Consider the following 22,723-nt stretch of genomic DNA (forward strand, 5'->3'; position numbering starts at 1 on the left):
ACCATATGGTAATTGTACATTCATATTGTAAATATAGGTTGTGCCCGTTTTCATTTCCGGAAGTGATATTTAAAAATTCCAACTGCTCTGCATTGTTGCCAACACTTGATTTTTTTTTTTTCCACACACACACACACTGTATTTTATTTTTACAAGAGATAAATAGACTGACACCAAGCATTGTTGGATGTCATGGTTTTAATCTGAAGAATAGATTTTATTAAAATCAATCTGAACCTCAGTTACTTTATCTGTAAAAGAGGTTTTAAATAGACCTAAATCACTGGGTTATTAATGCAAATCGTAGAAAATCATTGTAAAAAACATTTTGTAAATTGTGAGATCTATGTAGATATTAGGGACTCATTTTTATAACTGAGGGATGGGGATATCCTCAGTATTTCAAATAAGTTGATTATAAAATTATTTTGAAAACAGAGGAAAGAGATAAGAACCCTATAATTCTAACAACCTCAAACATATATTCAACTCTGTGTGTTATTCATCCTTTGTATTAATAAAGCACCTTTTTTACAATACAATGAGCTGGTGGTATTTAAAGAATACTGTGTCATTACTGTAACTACGCATCACATCGTGGTAAGGGAAGAGGAAGAGTAATCAACCAGAAAAGCCCCCAAATGTTTTTATAAATGAAAGAGCAAACCAATACACTTCTACTCCCCCAAAGCATAAAGTTGCCTGATTTCTTGATAACACGGTTTTATCTCAACAGGAGGGTCTTTACTCTTCAGTCAGGACAGCTCCCTCAGGGCTTTCTGTCTCAAGGGTCAGCCTCCTCTCTCACTGTTGCTGCCTTTCAGTATCTGCTTCTCACTTCCCCTAGGCAGTGTGGATCCAAACGCTGATAGACAAAATCCTGAAAGTTCACCCAAGGCAATGATAATTTTACAATAAAATGGCTGGAGGAGGAGGACACAGATAAGTCTAGAAAGTATACCTAGATACAAACTAAATGTGAAGAGGGAAGATTTTCCATTCCTTACCTACCAAGAAATCTAAAATCAGGCAATCAAAGCCTGGAGGGCTTCCAAATAACAGCCTTCAAATTTTGCCCTTTCTGATTCATATTTATAAGAGTACGAAAATATGGATAAGTATGATTCATATCAAGCTGTAGATCTGAATGCACCCCCATTCCCACCACCAGACCAGCCTCAAGTTCCATCAGCAGGCAGCTGCCAGCCCTGTCGGTGACCAACCTGTACTGATCTGGTGCTGCTGCCTTCTGCATCAGCATTTCCTGATCATTTTTATTATGTTCTAATAATTTAAATTATTTTCAAAGCACACACTACTGTATTTTTCTTTTTTAAATTGAGGTGTGAGTGACATGTAACCTTATATTAGTTTCAGGTGTACAATGCAATGATTCGATATTTGCACATATTGTGAATTTTATTTTTTTATCGTAGGAGACTTTGAAACTGCCTTTTATCAGTTGTTGGGAGTCATTTCTGATATTCAGACAGTATTTTTGTACCTCGCTGTGCCTGATTTTGTGGTATGTAATCTTGCATAACATAAATATTAATAAAACTTTATTAATATTCATAAATATTAATAAAACTTTATTAATGTTGATAAATATTAATAAAACAGAAATAATAATTTTTTAAAAGTCTTTGAAATACTTTTTTAAACCTTGACAGCAGTGGATTTCGACTGAGGGTGATCCTGTACCCAGGGGCCATTTTGCAATGTTTGGAGACATTTTTGGTTGTCACTAATGGAGGAGGGCGTGTTACTGGCATCTGGTGGGTAAAGGCCAGGAATGCTACTATGCATCCTACACCCTACAATGTAGGATGTCCCCTCCTCCACACAGAAAAGAATTAAGTGGCCCAAGATGTCAATAGTGCTGAGGTAGAGAAACTCTGCTTTACAGCAAATAAGTTCACTGAAGTGCCATGAATTTGCACTGGTTAATCTGAAAAGTGCTAGAGGAAGCAGCAATCTTTAGTCCTTTTAGTGAGTCCTTAAGCATCAATCTTTACTTGTCCTTCTACTTAGTCCTAAGCAGCTCAGTTAGACCTTTTATTTGAGTCCAGCCTCTAAACACTGGTGCTGGGATGGGCCCTCAGAAAAGGGTCACTTGAGTTTCATGACTAAATAACGTTCCTCTTGACAATTAGAGTAACTTACAGAGTTCTGGGCCAGGAGTCTTGTTTGGGTCTGTAATGCTCTGGTTCAGTGAGGATGACATTCAAAGCGGAGCAGCCTTGTTCTCTGCACTGAGCTTGATCCCTGGTTATGCCTTTGAAGTCAGCCAAGGCTCCCAGCCTCAGCATGCCTCCCCTCCCTGCATCCAGAGCCAATCCTGGTCCCTAGTGGGAAGCACCAAACATCTTCATCTCAAAGTCTGGTGGCTTGGCTGCTCATGGGGTCCAGAGACTGAGGTTCCCTTTACTCCCTAAGATCCATCCTGGCTTTCTCCTCCTCATCTATTTACCTAGGCTTCAAATCTGGTTCTTGTTGCTGAGTTCTAGAAATATCTCCATCAACTTATAGGCCCATGCCCTGCCTTGCTTTTGACATTTCTCTTTTAATGTCAAGCCTCTGGACTCAGAACTAAAGTCGGGTGCCTGGGCACTGCAACTGATTTTTAGACTATGCAGCCAAGGTCAGCTTCCACAGTTAGCACATGGAGCTGGCCTAGTTCACTGGGCACCTAGTTTCCTGGGATGGTCACTGTCCTGCTATGAAGTCGCTGCCAACTCTAGACGATCCTCATTGTAGGGCAGCCTTTCCCTTCCCATTTAAAATTGCATATCTGCCTCCACAAACCCCCTATTTCCTTTTTCTACATTATTTTCCCCCATAACACTTACCTTCTCACAAACACTATGATTTACATCTGATTTATGATTTTTAGTTTAATGCCTGGCTTCCCCCACTAGAATATAAATTCAATGAGAGCACATAAATCTCTGTTTGGTTCAGTAATATGTCCTCAACACCTTAATCAGTGTTTTGCATATGGTACATGCACAAAAAATTACTTGCTGAAGGTTGAAAATATGATCAGTCCCCCCCCATTTATAATTATAAATACTGAATGCAAGTAGAAATGGACTGATTGAATCAAGTGGAGTGTCCTTTCAGATAAAGTACATCTAAATGACTTTCAAAACTGAGAAGGATTTTCTAGTTCTTGAAAAGGCTGAGCTTGTCTCAGGGTATGAATTCTTACAACCATAAAACACTGTGACCTTTGAGGCTGCATTTAAAATATTCATGCTTCATTTAGATCACACTTAATTTATGGCAATTAATTAGCATTACATGAATTAACTGTTTACCATGGTACTTTCTATTCTGTCCAGTGCTATCTAATCCTTAGACCTGACCTAAATGGCCTAAGACTTGCTTGGTATTTAATTAAATTTTTATTGGAAGTAATAATGGAGCAACTGTGTGATCCCAAATGAAAAGCCCATAATAAACAGTTTCTGGATGACAGGCTATTTTAGGTGCCAAAAGACAATCTAATCTTGGTACATCTGGATCAGTTTTTTCTTTAACTCAAAAGAAAATTATTCAAGAAGGCAAACAAACCAAAAACCCTCATGAAATTCTAATGCTTTTTATTCATACTTTCAGTATTAAATTAAAAAGTTACTATTTAATATTTACAAGAATATGATTACTCAAGTATATCTGTGAATGACAAGAATTTAAATGTGACTTCCTTATTTTGTCTTTGTTGCTGAAAAGAGAATGTACAGGTTTATCTCTTTTGGGAACTTAAATCTGTGTATGGTGGTTGTTCAATTTAATGCATACCGAAGGAACTGATACAGGAAGGGAAGGAATGGAGAGACAAAAATGAGGAAAGGGAGAAGCCTTAAATATGTGTCACTAATTTGACCACATTTGTTTTGATAAAACGTTGGTCAAATTTGTTAGTTCAGGCAATTTCTTTCCTCCCTTCCCACATCACGTAACACAATGTGAGAAATTATACAACAGTTTAGAAATGGTTACAGAAGTTAACTATGAGGGTTTATAGCTGAAGCCTGGGAAACCAGGCATCCTCTTTTTGTTTGTTTATTTGTGGAAGTATAGTTGATTTATAATATTGTGTTAGTTTCAGGTATACAGCAAAGTGATTCAGTTTTTTCTCTATATATATTTTTCAGATTCTTTTCCATTATAGGTTATTATAAGTTGTTGAATACAGTTCCCTGTGCTATACAGTAAATCCTTGTTGCTTTTTTTATACGTAGCGGTGTGTATCTGTTAATCCCAAACTCCTAATTTATACCCCTTGCCCTTTCCCCTTTGGTAACCATAAGTTTGTTTTCTATGTCTGTGAGTCTATTTCGTCCTCCTTATAATGATGAGAACCTTGAGGAAAAAATTTACTGTTGGATTTGTGAATCAGAGGAATTCAATCCTCTCTGTCAAGGTCAACACAATTAGCATTTGTCTACAGGAAGAGATGGTTTAATTTGAATGTTTTCCCTTTGACTTGGCTATTGCCATTTTCTCAGTTAAAATTTACTTTGACTCTGTGGGGTGGGGTGAGGGGCTATCTGTTCAAGTCCCTGCCACACAGTCTAGAGAAGACAGGGAATTCAAGAGCCAAGGTGCCACTTTCAGCTCTGCTTTCGACGCCAAACACTGTGTTTAGAGGACTTGGCCATCCTTTGGGATAGCCTCTATTTTTGCCACTCCTCCCAAAATGTCTAGCTCTTTTACTGATTTTAAAATTATACATATTTATGATTAAAAAAAATTGGAAATTACAGAATAAAAAGCAAAAAATAAAATTATTCACCTATTAACCTACAACTCAGGAATAACAACAGTTAACTTCTACATTTCTTCAATCTCTTTTCTATGGGATACATGTACACACACACAAATACGTACACACACAAATACATGTTCAGATACATATACACACATACGTATCATGTTGCATTCTTTTTATTTAGAAATAATCATAGGTTCCTAGTGTCTTGACTTTTTCCACATAGCGTTATATCATGAATATTTCCCCTTTCATTAAAAATTCTTAAAAAATACCATTTTCTGAGACTGTACCTTATGATGGTAGCATTATTTGTAAAAATTACATTATTGGATATTTCTAATTTATGTTATGACAAAATAATTTTAGTCCATAAAAATTAATTTACATTTCTGATCATTTCCTTAGGAAAGATTATTTGAAGTAGGATTTTGGGTTAAAAAGGAGGCTTATTTTAAGGCTATTGAAATATACTGTCAAATTGCTGTGCAGAAAGGGTATATCAACTTAGTCTCACTAGAATTGTACTAGAATCCCAAGTTTTTTCTCATCCTTGACAGCATAAAGCACTATTTTTTTAAAAAATATTTTGCTAGGCCACTGAGCATTTTTGCAATGCGAAGCTGATTGTATTTGTTGGGTAACACTGTTGATAATGGGTTCTAGAATAATTACATAAACTGCAAGAGCAAAGTCATGCCATTTCAGCTTAATTAGAATAGTTAGCTGAAACAGTTGTTATTTTCTAATGCCATCTGCATGGTGTGTACTTTGGTGGCTACTGGGCTAGAAAAAAAGACTGTTAAGATCTTTACAATAACATTTCTAATGCATTTTATTACCTTATTTAATTTTTTCAAAGGAAACATCTCCATCTAAAGGATCTTTACTTCAAGTAATATGTTTTTTTCTCTTATGGAAAAATTTAATCCACAGATACTAAGAAAAAGTTACCCTTCTCAAGATAGACCCCTCCCCCCATCTTCAACTCTCCTATATGAAAAGTCAGAATAGACTTTTGACTTTCTCTTAGAAATTGCCTTATTTATGTACCTTAATCTTCTAGAACTAAGCTGAAGAGAGGTAATAAAGTTAATTAAACAGGAGGCAAATGAATATTTAAGAATCAGCATTTATGGAAGCAATTTTAGGCAAATCTATGATTTAACAGAGTTTAGTTTTTGCTCTTTACTCCTCCAAAAAAATTATGGAAAACCTACTATGTGCCAGGCATTTTGCAATATGCTGTTGATACAAAGTGAAAAAGATATAGTCCCTGCTCTCCAAGGGATCACAAATTACAGTAGTCCCCCCTTATCCACGGGGGTACGGTCCAAGACCCCCCAGTAGATGCCTGAAACTGTGGATCATACCAAACCCTATACATACTATGTTTTTCTAATACATATATACCTATAATAAGGTTTAATTTATAAATTAAGTACAGTAAGATATTAACAACAATAATAAAAAAATAGAACAATTATAACAATGTACTGTAATTAAAGGTGAATGTAATCTCTCTCTTTCAAAATATCTTATTGTACAAACTTAATGCCTTTTCTATCTTAACTAAGCACTTACCATGTGCTGTGGCTGTAATTTTTGCAGTTTGAGGTGTGACAGCAGAACTAACATGTATTACTTTTTTCTTCTTTACAATTTCACAAACAGAAGATTTGTTCTTACTGTTCAACCTCAGCATGTGATTTTTTCCTTTCCTTATTGAGAACTTTTACCTTTTCACTTAAAGAAAGTGTTTTACGGCTTGTCTTTGGCATATCCAAATTGCCAGCATCACTACTCTTGCGCTTTGGGGCTGTTATTACGTAAAATAAGGATTACTTGAACATAAGCCCTGCCATATCATGACAGTTGATTTGATAACCAGACGGCCTCTAAGTGACCGACGGGTGGGATAATTTGGACAAAGGGATAATTCACGACAGAGCAGGATGGCACAAGATTTCATCATACTCAGAATGGAGCATGATTTAAAACTTATGAATTGTTTATTTCTTTAATTTTCCATTTAATATTTTTGGCTGACTGTGAGTAACTGAAACCACGGAAAGCAAAATCATGGAATGAAAACTTAAAAGTTAATTATTACCATCATCTATTGAAAACTGGGTGTCAGGCACTTTATCATAGTATTTTTCATGCTTAGAAGATCCCTAATACAGGCATTATTAGCCTTACCCACACACTCACAGTCCTTGGGAACAGTTACTTTATCCCATTTTATATCATATTCTTCATCTGCACAGTTAGAACTGTAACCTACTTTATAGGGTGTTGGGTGGATCCAACGAAATTATAAAGTGTCTAGTCCAGTGTTCTGTATAATAAATATTCTCGCCTCTCCTCTTGTCTTCCTTGAAGCCACTCTGGTAGCAAGTGACCAAACTCTGGATGTCTTTGAAAGGCACCACTGTTTGGAATGAGTAAACTAGGTAGAGGTGACATCATATGGATGAGGGTATACCCAATGAGCCGACTACAGACGCCCACAGGTCATTCTGCAAATACCATCAGTAAATGCCAAAGACTATTTTAATGTTAAGGGTTACTTCTTTTAACTTAGGTTTTCTTAGCCCTCCCACTCTACTACTTCCCTAACTCCCATGCCAATGTTAGAAGTTACTGCATATTTTTAAAAAATTTTATTGAAGTATAGTTGATTTACAATGTTTTGTTTAATTTCTGCTGTACAGCAAAGTGATCCAGTTATACATATATATTCTTTTCGTATTCTTTTCCATTACGGTTTATCACAGGATATTGAATACAGTTCCCTGTGCTACACAGTAGGACCTTGTTGTTTATCCATCCTATATATACTAGTTTGCATCTGCTAATCTCAAACTCTCAGTCCTTCCCTCCACCCTCCACCCCACAACCATGAGTCTGTTCTCTATGTTTGTAAGTCTGTTTTTGTTTCATAGATATGTTCATTTGTGTCATATTTTAGATTTCATTTATATGTGATATCATATGGTATTTGTCTTTCTCTTTCTGGCTTAGTAGGATAATCTCTAGGTCCATCCATGTTGCTGCAAATGGCATTATTTCATTCTTTTTAATGGCTGAGTAATATTGCATTGTGTATATGTACCACATCTTTATCCGTTCATCAGTTAATGAACATATAGGTTGTTTTCATGTCTTGGCTATTGTAAATAGTGCTGCTGTGAACATAGGGGTGCGTGAAGTTACTGCGTATTTGATTTTGATATGATCATTTGCTCATGACTTGAGGAAATTCGACCCTTTTCTACAACAGGAAGAAAAGGATTAAGGGTAACCAAAGGAGCTGTGTTCTGGCCCTCACTTTCTCAGTTGTCAGTTCCATATGTTCTAAATGGTATCATGGCTTGTTTTAGCACCATGTTGATACTTTCAGAGTTTTATCCTGGCTCCCATGAACACCTGACCAGTAGGTATTTGCAGGATCTCATTAGAACACTAATAGCTACTTACTGAGTACTCACCGTGTAGGAACTCTGAGAGATCTATATTCCTACCTTTACTCACATACACATTCATTCCCATATTTATAATCATTATCCATATACCCTCAGGATTTTTATAAAAGTCCTAGAAGGAGGGTTATAGAAAATGTCTTAATTATTCCTCATCATGAACACTAATAAAACTATGTGTTTTCCAACTTTGGAAAGGCATTCTTTTTAAGACCTGATGGATTAGATTTTCCATACTTTTAAAAGTTCCCTGTATAACAAAGTTACCGGATAGGAAAGTTTTGTCAGGAAAGTTGATTATTTCTAGTTCATTTTACTGGTGTCTCCTGATGCTGTATCCCCTTGCCTGACTCAGCTAAAGGGTATATGGCAATATCCAGTCAATATTAAAATATATGTCCCAAGGGAATCTCAGATAAGTATTGTGTAGGCAAAAAAAATCAAAGTTGAAATCATTTGTAAAACAATTTAGTAAGTATTGCTTCACTTTAAGGATCAAAAATTTGACTTGGCACCTGGATCAGGCTCAATTTCTGTACTTCCTGGAAAATCCCCAAAACAACTCTTGCTTTTAAAGTTGATGCTTCCATAGCTTAGGTTATTTTATCAAGTGTGTTCATCTTCAGTAAGTTTAGTAAGTTTTACCTATAAGGGAGGGCTTAGTCCAACATGCCCTTGTACTCACCTATGAATCTTATGATCCTTCGGAGTAAGGGGTTCAGGTAACAGCATTCTCCGGTCAGAATTGTTTTCTCCTGGGCAATCAGAGATTCTCTGGTTGACTTTATGAAATACATGGATATCTCACCAATAAAAATCTGGAGAAGGAATGTTGAAGAATTGTCAAGTTGGATAGCTGTCTGATAAAAGAGACCAGTAGCTTAAGAAAAAACTCAAAACTTCTGAGGCTTCACAATTATATTAGAAGATATCATGTTGGAGAGATGGAGAGTTAAATAGTAATTTGCAGTTAACTCTTTAAAAGTATTAGAGAAAGCAATAATTGATAATTTCAGATAGATTTCAGGCTATAATATTAAATTCTAAAGTCATATTAAACCTAAGTTGAAATAATAAATTGAATAATAGAATCTATGATAAGGCTCACTTAGGCTGGATTTGAATATTTTTAGCTGAATGTGTGCATTGCAATGATGCAGAATGACTGGGACAGCCCAGGAGGGCGTTATACGCACCCATCGCAATATTACTTCATTATGTGGCAATACTACCATCTTTATTTGAACACATTTGCCTGATCGATATTCTCCTACTCTGAACTGGTTGACTGTCACACCTTTATGATTGGCACCTCTCGTTATCTTGAACTAATACACGTATATTACCATTTAAATCATAATGCCTTTGTGTACATTGTAAGCTTCCTGATGACAGGGACCATATCTTATATTTCTTCATTATGCTTATAGCACCCAGCGCACTGTATTCCCATTTAAAATAAGGATCTGGCATGAGGGAAGTTGTCACCAACTTTGACACTGCCGCGACTGAAGACTGAGAACCTTCAGTGAATAAAAAGTTAATAATTACCACTAGCTATTGCAAACTGGGTGTCAAGCACTTTATCATAATAGTTTTCATGGTAACAAAATCCCTAGTGTTGGTAGTATTACCTTTGCTTTACTGGTGAAGAATGAAAGTTCAGTGTAGTTAAGTAACTTACCCTGCAGAGCATACAACTGGCATGTGGAGGCACTGGGATTGGTATTCATTGGTCCACATTTCCCACCACATCATATGCCACTTTTATTTTCTGAACCCTCATTTCAATATTTCCCCAGAAGAATGTGATCTTATAATTGTTCTTCTTTGCTATGCGTGTGCTTGTGGTTTTAGATAAACTTCATCAATGTTTTAAGAATTCCTATGCCTTATACTCTTCCTATCATTATAGAATATCTGTTTAGATGGATCAAGATGCCAACGTCATGAATGGCACATGAGAGATGGAAGTTAAGTTATAGAATAGTAAAACTGGAATCGTCTACAGATGTTTTCCCCTTCCTTTTATGAGGGAGGAACCCGAAAGTCTCAGGGACTTGGCCACACACAACCAGACAGTGTCTGAAGCAGCTCTAGCAGGTGGTCTATAAATAGATACTGTTATCCCATTGTACAGATAAGACACCTGAGGTGTAGAGGGGTTAAATAATTTGTCCAAGGTCGTCACGAATCCTAGCTCTGAAGCCAGGAAAACCTGGCTCCAGAGTCCTTTCTCTTAACTGCTACACTTTTACTCAGCAGTGATGCAATAAAATATTTGTTGAATTTGTGTTTAATGTTGACAACATAGAAAACAAAACAAATGCAATATGCTTTAAACACTAAAAAATGTAGATGATATTAAAGTACAAGATAGAATGGTGTAATGGAAATAGAACTATGGGCAAGTCAGAATGAGATGGAAGTTGGCAGGAAAAGACTGAGTTCAGGGTCAGACAGACAAATGATGGGCCAGCATGGATCACCTTGGCAGGTGCTGTCTATGTATATCTAAGAATATTTTGTGCCTGACGTCCTTTGGAATTAACAATGAGTTGATGCTCCGTCAGGTGAAAATATTTGAATAGTTTCAAGAACTCAGTCCTCCCTCTTTTCTTGTTAGACCTATCTCTGCCAAAACAAGGTGCCAAGGGGCTTTGTTTGTCTCCGCTGCAATGATGGCACTGCATTACTGTTCTTTATCTTAGTGAACAGATGGGGATAAATTCATGCATAGTCGGGTACATGAAATAGTATTTCCTTGAGGGAGCTTTCTCTGCTCCCACAGACTAGCTTAGGCATTCATGTTGTACGTGAATCTCTTACCTTGTGTTTCTCCTTTCCATTTCTATCACAAATTACAATGATAGTACGATTACATACTATCATTGTTATTCCTTGTTATGGGATGTCCCACATGTCTTATTCCAGTTATGCCCCCAGGGCATAGCCCAGTGTAAGGTACATAGTAGTTATTCAATGTTGAATGAATTAAGCATATCAGATTAATGCAGGTTTTTTTGAATACAGGTTTAACGAGGTAGACTATAAGAAATTTTGCTAGGTCCCCTCAGGAAAAGGGAGATCCTGCCTTGTCATTGTTCCCACAACATATTACACAGATCTCTATCCTGACATCTACCCAATTAATTGCAATTATTGTCTGTATGTCCCTCTTCATTTGACTATGATGTCCTTATAGGAAAAGACTTTTGCCCTTCCTTGCATGGTAACTAGAACAGGGACTGGTATATAGTAGATTCAATCAATATTTGTTGAATGAATAAAAGACTGAATCGTTAGAATATCTATGTATGGGTAGAACCCTCTGACCTTAACTTCTCTGAAGATTTCTCTGCAGGGAATTCCCAATATGGACCAGAAAGCATGCAATTTTTGCTGTACTGCTTAGGAATATAGTAAAAAATTAAGGATTAACTAATACAAAGTAAAGTATCTCTTTTAAACTAAATTTACTCATATACTCATTTTGCATTCAACAATTTTGGAGAGGGAGCACCCATTCTGCCAGGAATTGTTCTAGCATGGGAGACGTAGCTGTGAACAGAGAATAGTGGGGGAGACCACAAACAAATAAACTAGTAAGTATATCATGTGATGTTGTGAAATGACATGATTAAAAAGTAAAGCAGGGAAATGGGATGGAGAGTGGTAAACACATAGGAATAAGAAAAGAAATAAGCATTGCTTGCCTCAGCCATTTCAGAAGCCCAAAACATCCTTACTCTATAAGAAAGAAGAAAATTCTAGAAATTCTCCATTTAGTGAAGGTTGTCACTACTCACGCAAGAGGCAAAAAAGCAAGAAAATGTGAGAGAAAATGTACACAAAACATGTTCTTGTTAAAAATACACATGTGCACACATACACACAGATCTAAACAAAATCACTCCAAGGCATACCAAACAAAACTTGTGAAAAGGGTATGGGGCTCAAAAAAATCCATAAGTAAAATGTCCTAAGACTCTCATGTCAAAGGTGATAAGCAGTATAAGAATTGATACTATTGGGACTTCCCTGGAGGTCCAGTGGTTAAGACTCCATGCTCCCAATGCAGGGGGCCCGGGTTTGATCCCTGGTCAGGGAGCTAGATTCCGCATGCTGCAACTAAAAGATCCCCGCAGCCAAATAAAAAAACCAAAAATCAACAAACAAACAAAAAACAAGAATTGATACTATTGGTCAACAATATTCAAATCACAATTGAGGTATGAAATACAAAAGAAAAAAATCAGAGCAAGGATATATGCTAACCTATATATCTAATTACCAACATAATACTTTGAGTATATTAAGTAATAATGTTTACATAAAGAAGGAAGGAAGAAAGAAAGGGAGGAAGGGGGTCATTTTATAACTTCAAGGTAGGACAGGATTCCTGGTCCATCCATTTCAGACTGTGATGGACGTAAAGGTCGCTGATAAAATAATCCAGCTCTTAGATCTCAGTGAATGGGCTTCTTGGACGTTCATTTCACTGCGTTTCTCTGATCACACACAGGGTGCTATTTCTCCATCCACTGGGTTCCATAGTCTCATACAGGGCCTGATTCTGCTTGGAGAGAGAGGGGAAGATTCTGCTTGATAAAGGTAGGGGTGTCTTTTCTTTCCTGCCTGGCCCCAGCTGATGTTGGAAGCCGTCTACACACTGGCAGATTTATGACTCTGGTTCTGGCAATGGTTGGGTTCCTCCATCTGTATCTTTGCCACACACACTCTGCCTCTATCCACCACTCTTTTCAGAGAGCAGCTGGGACATGCGGGACTCTCCATGTGTTCGGCCCTGGCTGTCCTGCCTATAATGGCCTTTCAAATTGTTGGCTAACAAGCATCCTATCACTCATAGCAAATGAGCATACCCTCTGGTGAGAAATGATCAAGGCCAGACTCTAGACCTGGCCATGAACAAACAGCAAGTGAATTCCATTGGTGCATCTCTCATCCCCCAGCTATGCTGGCTACAATCACAAGTGACATGACCTAAGACACTTAGATAACAGTAAATATACTTTTAGTGAGGATAACTCAATAAATTTGTCTTTCAAATATGGAAACCCAAATGGCAAATAAATAACCCTGGAATATAATACATCAGTTTGGTGTGTTATCTTGCAGACTTCACATCTTTACAATCTCTAAAGGAGATCTGATAAGTCATAAATAAGTGATATAAATGCAAAATATTTAGGGGATAGTGTTCAGATTTCAAAATATAAAATCTGCAGAAAAAGTCACTGGAAGATGTATTATAATTTCATATTGTAAGGGGGACTCACTGCATGTTCTATGTGGCTGTCATCATAAAGGGTGTCTAGAATTCCTGGAATATATGTTTTGGGTTCACACATATGCTAGTTGTAGCTCTGGTACTTGGCAATATCAGAGTCATTGCTGTTTCTTGAATGTGGGCTGTTGAGTTGAAATCTCAGCTCCCTCCCTTCTTGATGTGTGACTTTGGGCAGGTAACTGAACCTTTCTGAGCTTCTGTTTTTCTTTTTTTCATGACTTGGAACATGAGGGTAATAACTATATCAGAAAATTATTGAGAGTATTAGAAAATGTATGTCAAAACATCTATAGGTGCTCAAAGAATGTTTGTTGCTTTCACTTACTGGTCGGTATAGGCAAGAATGTGTATTGAAATTGCTTGAAAAATTGTCCTGGATTAAGAAAACATGGTGTGATTCTAGCTCTGCTCTGCCCCTAACCAGATGTTCGATCTTGGACCACTTGCTTGACCTCTTTGGGCCTAGTTTCTCATCTGTCAGTTTCTTATCTGTTGGACTAGGAGACCTTTAAGTTGCTTTTCCAGCTCCAATATCTTCGCCTTTATGATAGGAACTGACAAGAGAGGGCTGATTAAGGGAACTGAAATCATGTAATTGGGTTTTAATCTCTCTCCTGTTGGTTAAGCTCTCCAGGGCCAGTGTAGTTTCTTGCAATGCTTCTTCCTTCAGCCTTCATTCACTTTTAAAATCCCATGGGGCTTTGCCCTCACCAAGTAATCTTCCCTAAAAGCAAAGCGGACACAGCCTGCTCCAGAGTCATCACATTGCCTGATAACTCTGTTACCTGTGTGCCTAAGGACAGCAGAGGCTGGTAGCTCCTCCCTGGATTTCTGTGTGTCATGCTCTGAGGAAGAAGAGAGGGTTCTTTGCATACTTCTCAATATTAATGTCTAAGTAGCTTCAGAGCTTTCAGTCCCAGGGATTTTTAGATGCTTCCAATATCCTCCTTGGGAAGATTCTTTACTCGTGAGCATTTCCAAGAAAGGCAGGCATGGTTTTTGCCATAGATTTTGTTTAAAAGTGACCCAGGGGAGTTTAAATGCACAGACCATGCAGCCAGTCCTGGCTGCCGACGTCTAAACGCTCTGCTTTCATCTTTGCTGATGAGTGCCGGTGACAGCCCAGATCTGCAGAGAGGTTCTGCTCCTCTGACCTGCCGAGCTGTGCTTGGTTCAAGAACTCTTGACTTCTGCTTTTTCACACCTAAGTGTAAGTAAAGGAATTCAGCTCTAGACACTTCCTATGCCTCTCAAAGCTGAACGCTTCAATAGAATCAAGGCCACGTGGATGATGGCATTTTGGAAATCATTCAGCAACTCAGATAATAAATGTTTTGTGGATTGGAGCGTCATTACTGGTCTTAATCCAGGGGTGGCATCTACCCATTCAAAACTCTTTTAAGTGGACACTTGCTATATAATGCAACACCAAGGTGGGACGCTACTTTTCCAAAGCAGGGTATTCTCTTGAGCCTTTTTTTTTTTTCCTTTCTGGACGGTGGATGCAAGAGAAATGGGAATTTAAAATGAGTTAGCTAAAATACTGCTCTTAACAAAAAGTAAAATGCATTGTGATCACCAAGTAAACTGACCATCACATAATTTTAGGCAAACAGTAGTCTTTTCAAGAAACAAATTATCAAAGCTCCTAACACAATCATCTATTCACCAATCCTTAAAAGGGGCATCTCAAAGGTGGTAAGCAAGTCTCTCCATGGGACGATGTTAAGGAAAAAAATAATCTGTAAAGGAATTTGGAGCACTCATCTGCCACATGGATAGTAAATAGGGAAATGGATATTTTTCTTCAACGTTTTAAAAAAAAATCCATAACAATTAATGAGGCTATCTATAACCCTTTCCCAGAAAAAAAAGTAAATTGTAATGACTAAGTACATTTGCAACAAAGAAAATGTGTTCACGGTAAAAAAAAAAAAAAAAAAAAAAAAAAAAGTCATGAGATAATGTACAAAAGGGAAAAAGATGTGAATGATGAAGTGTTAAAAAGGGATTTCAACAGATGAGGTTATTCGTACAGGCACCCACACTGTCTCCTTTGCTCTGGCAGCTGCGTCCCTCGCCAGCCAGGCAACAGATGTGCATTTACCCAGGGCCCACTCTGATTCACACTGTGCATTGAGCTTTTGTATTCACTGCAAGAGCTTATGGCCCAGAAACCCCCAGGTGAAGAGTTGCAGTTTCCTCCAGATTGTGCCTTTCTATCAAATTATGCTTGTCTCTTCCTCTCCCAGGAAATTCTAGATGAGTCTTGTGTGTGTGCGTGTGCACACAAACTGTGAGCTGTGTCAATTCTCTCAGGCTGGGCGTCAAACGTTCTGCTGCTTCAGTTCTAAATACTCCCATCACTTTGTTGTGAGGCCAAAAAAAGGTTTACTAGCTATTTTCTCATGCCTGTGGTGCTGGGGCCGAGATAAAATAAGGGTAAATCAGATTCTCCACCGGGTTAAATCCTCTTATCCAAACAGGCTCTCTGCCTTTGACTCTGAGTCTGTGAGTTTATTCAGGGGGCCTGAGGCAGTTGTTAGCCAGGGTTTCCACGTTGGTCAGAATGCACCCTGCAGGTTTCCTGGAAGTGTGGGCCAACACTTTTGGCTAAATGGTTCTGGACACAATAAATCCCCCAAGCTCTAACCTTTCCTAAGTCCCCGTACAGCTTTCTCCTGTGTGGCCTTGCCTCAACATGATGCTGATCCTTTCTGACAGCGAAGCACAAAAGCAGAAATAGGAAATGACAGGTCAAACCCACGGCAGTCTTTTCCCTCATGCCTTTCTTGTGTGTCCCTGCAAGCAGCGCCCATCCTTGGAGACACACGGCAGTTTAGGATGCTAGGTTTTTCTATGGTTAATGTGCTAGAGCAGCGGTCTCCGACCTTTTTGGCACCAGGGACCGGTTTTGTGGAAGACAATTTTTCCACGGATGGCGGGGGGATAGTTCAGGCAGTAATGTGAGCGATGGGGAACGGCAGATGAAGCTTCGCTAGCTTGCCCGCCGCTTACCTCCTGCTGCGCGGCCCGGTTCCTAACAGGCTGACGACCGATACCGGTCCGTGGCCTGGGGTTTGGGGACCCCTGTGCTAGAGAATACACAGAACACCAAGGACGAGTCCAGGTTGAACTACCTTTTTTGAGAATTGCCATTAGTTTGTGTCACATAAGTCACCCCCAAGGAGTCTTGCCTTCTTTCTACTACAGGGAAAATAGGAAATGGGTTTAAGAAGGAGTAAACACACACACACACACACACACACACACACACACACACACACACACACACACACACACACACACACACACACACACACACACACACACACACACACACACACACACACACACACACACACACACTGCCATTCTGTGAAACACCTGGCCAGGCACAGATTGAACTCCCGAAAGAAAGTCAAGAGAGCCTAGGGAGTTGGGAATCTGACATTTGGAGTCTTCCAATTAGAAGGTTCTTGTTTCATCTCTCAAGGAATATTAGAACCAGAAAGATCTTGGAGATCATTTGGCCCAACCCCACCTTTTACGGATGAGAAATCGAACCCAAAGAGGGAACATGCCTTATCAGAGGTCACACAATTCCCGGGGGCAAAGCCACAACTGGGATCCCTCCCTCTCCTGACAGATCAGGCCTGAGACAGGATGACCGCAGTGTGAGGATAATGAAGGATGCACACGCAGGGGCAGGGGGCGTGCTGAGCTAGGCACTCGGGATCTGTGTGCAAGTGGCCCATGAAAGACTGCTCTAGGATACACCGTATCTCTCCAGGAAGGGGCAGAAGTAAACATGGCTCCTTGCTCCCAGGAGATGTCCCTGAGCATCACGGGAGTTCTGCCGTCTGTCCTGCCGCTGCTCACTTGTTTTCAGGTCTTGGGGGGAAGATCAGGCACCACAGCAGGATTTCAAGGTCACTCAGCTCTCTGCCATTAACCCATCAGCTGTAATCAGCGCTGGCTCCTAGCAATGCCCCTCATTCGGGAGGAAAATAAAAGTAGAACCAAATGGGTGGGTAACTGTCCAATTACATACAGAACTAACTGCGACCTTCAGCAAATCATTTAATGTAGCTAAGTCTCAAGTTACAAGTAATGTAGCTAACAACTGGCCCCCTGAATAACTAACAGACTCAGAGTCAAAAATGAAGGGAATTGGACCACAAACTTTCTCTATGTTCTTTGGAATGTCTCTTTTCTATTTCACTGGTATGCTGTGAGGATAAAGTAGGCAAGGACTGCAGAGTACAACTAAATTAAAAGATGTTATTCTTGCCATCATCATTTATGGAATATTCCTCAGCACATATCTTGGAGGCCTGCCATCATTGTTGGTCACATTTTTCACCCAGAGAAGCAAAGGAATGGAACAGCTGAATCAGGGTTCCATACTTGAAAACTAGAGTAGAACCGTAGGTCCTTAATACTCAGTTCACTAATCCATTGACCATATCCCCATGGCTTCCCATCAGAGCATTTGACCCCATGTCAGTTTGTGTCCTTTGGGGAAAAGGAACTGGTGGAAGATATGTGATCAAAATTTGTAGGCGGGAGAAGAGTTTTTGCTGAAAATCTTAGAATGAAAGATCTATCATTTTTACCCAAAGAGAAGAGAAAATTCATCATAAAGTTCTGTTTTGTTTTTTGGCCATGTGTGTTTTTGTTGATTAGAATTGCTATTTTTCAAGTCTTATTAAAGATTGGTCATTTCATAATTATGTCAGAAGAACTGGAATGTTTTAAAAATATATCTTTCAATTCGAAAATACTGCATTGATGTAGAATTTAAACATATATATATATAACAGAAGAAAAAAGACTGTACCATTAGCACTCAGAGATAACAGCTATACATTTTTAGCTTATTTCTTACGACTCTTTTATGTATAATTATAAATTTGGGATTATACTTGTAACACACATGGTGTCTTGTTAGGGTCTATTAAATATTCCGACCCACAGACAGCCATATGCTTCACTTGGCACTGGTCCACTTGGGAGGAACAACAGCTTGCCAATAGGGCAGCATCACATGCTCCTCTTTAGCACATGCCCTTGCAGTGGTCCAGCACAGCTCAGGTGCAAGGAGACTGCAGACATATCAGAGGATGCAGGAGCCACCAGCTTAAAAGACACATCATGTCCTATAGGAGTCAATATATGGTATAGCAACTCCATAGACACAGCTTCCAAGTTCCCACATTGGACATGCCAAGTGTCCAGAGTCACTGTACTTGGAAGTCACAGCATGGCTCCTTTTCAGGTAATTATAGTTCTCTGGGTCCAGATGCAATTCACCAATCGGGTTAATTTTGCCTAGTAACATAGCTGATACATATCTTTTTCTAAGGAAACAGAGCTAGAAAACTAAGGGAAGTTCAAATTCTCTTATAGAAGAGAAAAACTTTTATCTGCAATACTATATACAATTTTTTAGCCTTCATAAAAATCATTTCACTAAATCACAAGCATGTTTCTTTGCTATTAGAGGTGTTTCAGAAACATGACTGCCCGAAATGTGTTTAGACAATCCTCTAATGCTGTGTATTTAGCCAAGTTTTCCTTCCACTCTTAAAACTATCACTGACATGAACATCCCTATATACAAATCTTTGTATTTATATAAAACTCTGGTTATCTCTTTAACATAAATTCAGGGCATGGAATTAATGACTGGGTCTGAAGTTGATAAAACTCTCAGTACATCTCGACCAGCTGCTCTTCAGAAAGAAAATGTCAGTTTACATTTGAATTGTATGAAGGTATCTGCACCTTTAACAACACGGGTTAAACTTTAAAACATTTGCCAAACTTAGATGGGAAAAATGCTGTATTTAAAATAATTTTTCTTTGATAATTGATGAGTTTAGAAATGTTTATATGCATACAGTCAATTTACTGTTGTTAATTGTCTATTTTTGTCCTTTCTAATTTTTATTTTTGGAAGCTCATCTTTTTAAGTATTAGGAATATTTAATTGGAGTCTCATGCTGCAAATTTTTTTTGCAGTCTTTATTTACTCTTTCTTTTGGTAGAAATGCTTATTTTCAGGTAGACAAATCTATCAATCCTTTTCTATCTGCCTGCAACAACATTCCTAATTGAGGATGCTTCTGTGGGTGTGTATGTAGACTTTCTAAGTGTTTGAAATCCACATTTTTCTCACCTCATAATGTGCATTGAAAAGCTTTCCACCTATTTTAAGGCTCTGGAACAGTTTACATAGTTATGGGTTTTCTTTTTTTTTTTTTTTTTTTTTGATTAATTAATTAATTAATTAACTTTTGGCTGCGTTGGGTCTTTGTTGCTGTGCGCGGGCTTTCTCTAGCTGCGGCGAGTGGGGGCTACTCTTTGTTGCGGTGCACGGGCTTCTCATTGTGGTAGCTTCTCTTGCTGTGGAGCATGGGCTCTAGGCGTGTGGGCTTCAGTAGATGTGGCACACGGGCTCAGTAGTTGTGGCACGCAGGCTCAGTAGTTGTGGCACATGGGCTTAGTTGCTCCGCGGCATGTGGGATCTTCCCGGACCAGGGTTTGAACCCGTGTCCCCTGCGTTGGCAGGCGGACTCTCAACCACTGCGCCACCAGGGAAGCCCAGCTATGGGTTTTCTATCCCTTGAAAGTTTGAAGGAATTTATACTATAGTTATGTGTCCCCAGTACTATTTTGTGCAATAAATTTTAGACATGTTTAAAAATTTGTATTCATTTATTCAGCTTTTCTACATTTTTAAAGGCATTGTTAGTAAGTTATCTTTTCATAGAATATTATAAATTTTATTGAGAAGTAAGCATGTATTGGCACAGAATTGAATATACAATTTAAATAAAACTACAGTGTAGACTTTAAAGGTTTATATATTTTTGCTTATATATTCTTTTTTTTCTTGACTTTTTTTTTTATTGGAGTATAATTGCTTTACAATGGTGTGTTAGTTTCTGCTATATAACAAAGTGAATCAGTTATACATATACATATGTTCCCATATCTCTTCCCTCTTGCACCTTCCTCCCTCCTACCTTCCCTATCCCACCCCTCTAGGTGATCACAAAGCACCGAGCTGATCTCCCTGTGCTATGCGGCTGCTTCCCAGTAGCTATCTATTTTATGTTTGGTAGTGTATATATGTCCATGCCACTCTCTCACTGTGTCACAGCTTACCCTTCCCCCTCCCCATATCCTCAAGTCCATTCTCTAGTAGGTCTGTGTCTTTATTCCCGTCTTACCACTAGGTTCTTCATGACCCTTTTTTTTTCTTTTTTCTCCCTTAGATTCCATATATATGTGTTAGCATACAGTATTTGTTTTTCTCTTTCTGACTTACTTCACTCTGTATGACAGACTCTAGGTCCGTCCACCTCACTACAAATAACTCCATTTCATTTCTTTTTATGGCTGAGTAATATTCCATTGTATATATGTGCCACATCTTCTTTATCCATTCATCTGTCGATGGACACTTAGGTTGCTTCCATGTCCTGGCTATTGTAAATAGAGCTACAATGAACATTTTGGTACATGACTCTTTTTCAATTATGGTTTTATCAGGGTATAGGCCCAGTACTGGGATTGCTGGGTTGTATGGTAGTTCTATTTTTAGTTATTTAAGGAACCTCCATACTGTTCTCCATAGTGGCTGTATCAATTTACATTCCCACCAACAGTGCAAGAGGGTTCCCTTTTCTCCACACCCTCTCCAGCATTTATTGTTTGTAGATTTTTTGATGATGGCCATTCTGACCGGTGTGAGATGATATCTCATTGTAGTTTTGATTTGCATTTCTCTAATGATTAATGATGTTGAGCATTCTTTCATGTGTTTGTTGGCAATCTGTATATCTTCTTTGGAGAAATGTCTATTTAGGTCTTCTGCCCATTTTTGGATTGGGTTGTTTGTTTTTTTGTTATTGAGCTGCATGAGCTGCTTGTAAATTTTGGAGATTAATCCTCTGTCAGTTGGTTCATTTGCAAATATTTTCTACCATTCTGAGGGTTGTCTTATGGTCTTCTTTATGGTTTCCTTTGCTGTGCAAAAGCTTTTAAGTTTCATTAGGTCCCATTTGTTTATTTTTGTTTTTATTTCCATTTCTCTAGGAGGTGGGTCAAAAAGGATCTTGCTGTGATTTATGTCATAGAGTGTTTTGCCTATGTTTTCCTCTAAGAGTTTTATAGTGTCTGACCTTACATTTAGGTCTTTAATCCATTTTGAGTTTATTTTTGTGTATGGTGTTAGGGAATGTTCTAACTTCATTCTTTTACATGTAGCTGTCCAGTTTTCCCAGCACCACTTATTGAAGAGGCTGTCTTTTCTCCACTGTATATGCTTGCCTCCTTTATCAAAGATAAGGTGACCATATGTGTGTGGGTTTATCTCTGGGCTTTCTATCCTGTTCCATTGATCTATATTTCTGTTTTTGTGCAAGTACCATACTGTCTTGATTACTGTAGCTTTGTAGTATAGTCTGAAGTCAGGGAGCCTGATTCCTCCAGCTCCATGTTTCGTTCTCAAGATTGCTTTGGCTATTCGGAGTCTTTGTGTTTCCATACAAATTGTGAAATTTTTTGTTCTAGTTCTGTGAAAAATGCCAGTGGTAGTTTGATAGGGATTGCATTGAATGTGCAGATTGCTTTGGGTAGTAGAGTCATTCTCACAATGTTGATTCTTCCAATCCAAGAACATGGTATATCTCTCCATCTGTTGGTATCATCTTTAATTTCTTTCATCAGTGTCTTATAATTTTCGGCATACAGGTCTTTTGTCTCCTTAGATAGGTTTATTCCTAGATATTTTATTCTTTTTGTTGCAATGGTAAATGGGAGTGTTTTCTTAATTTCACTTTCAGATTTTTCATCATTAGTGTATAGGAATGCAAGAGATTTCTGTGCATTAATTTTGTATCCTGCAACTTTACGAAATTCATTGATGAGCTCTAGTAGTTTTCGGGTGGCAGTTTTAGGATTCTCTATGTATAGTATCATGTCATCTGCAAACAGTGACAGCTTTACTTCTTCTTTTCCAATTTGGATTCCTTTTATTTCTTTTTCTTCTCTGATTGCTGTGGCTAAAACTGCCAAAACTATGTTGAATAACAGTGGTGAGAGTGGGCAATCTTGTCTTGTTCCTGATCTTAG

General features: G+C 38.4%; 1 protein-coding gene across 1 annotated transcript in view; it reads right to left on the reverse strand.

Moving 5' to 3' along the window:
• Window positions 1-22,723, reverse strand: part of PLPPR1 (phospholipid phosphatase related 1) — a 132,990-nt gene that overhangs the window by 23,022 nt on the left and 87,245 nt on the right. The window contains exon 3 of the mRNA XM_068552979.1: window positions 8,951-9,083. Coding sequence (XP_068409080.1) covers window positions 8,951-9,083 — 133 coding nt within the window. The remainder of the gene's footprint in view (window positions 1-8,950; window positions 9,084-22,723) is intronic.

The sequence above is a fragment of the Eschrichtius robustus genome, chromosome 10 (assembly GCF_028021215.1).
Source record: "Eschrichtius robustus isolate mEscRob2 chromosome 10, mEscRob2.pri, whole genome shotgun sequence".
NCBI lineage: Eukaryota > Metazoa > Chordata > Mammalia > Artiodactyla > Eschrichtiidae > Eschrichtius > Eschrichtius robustus.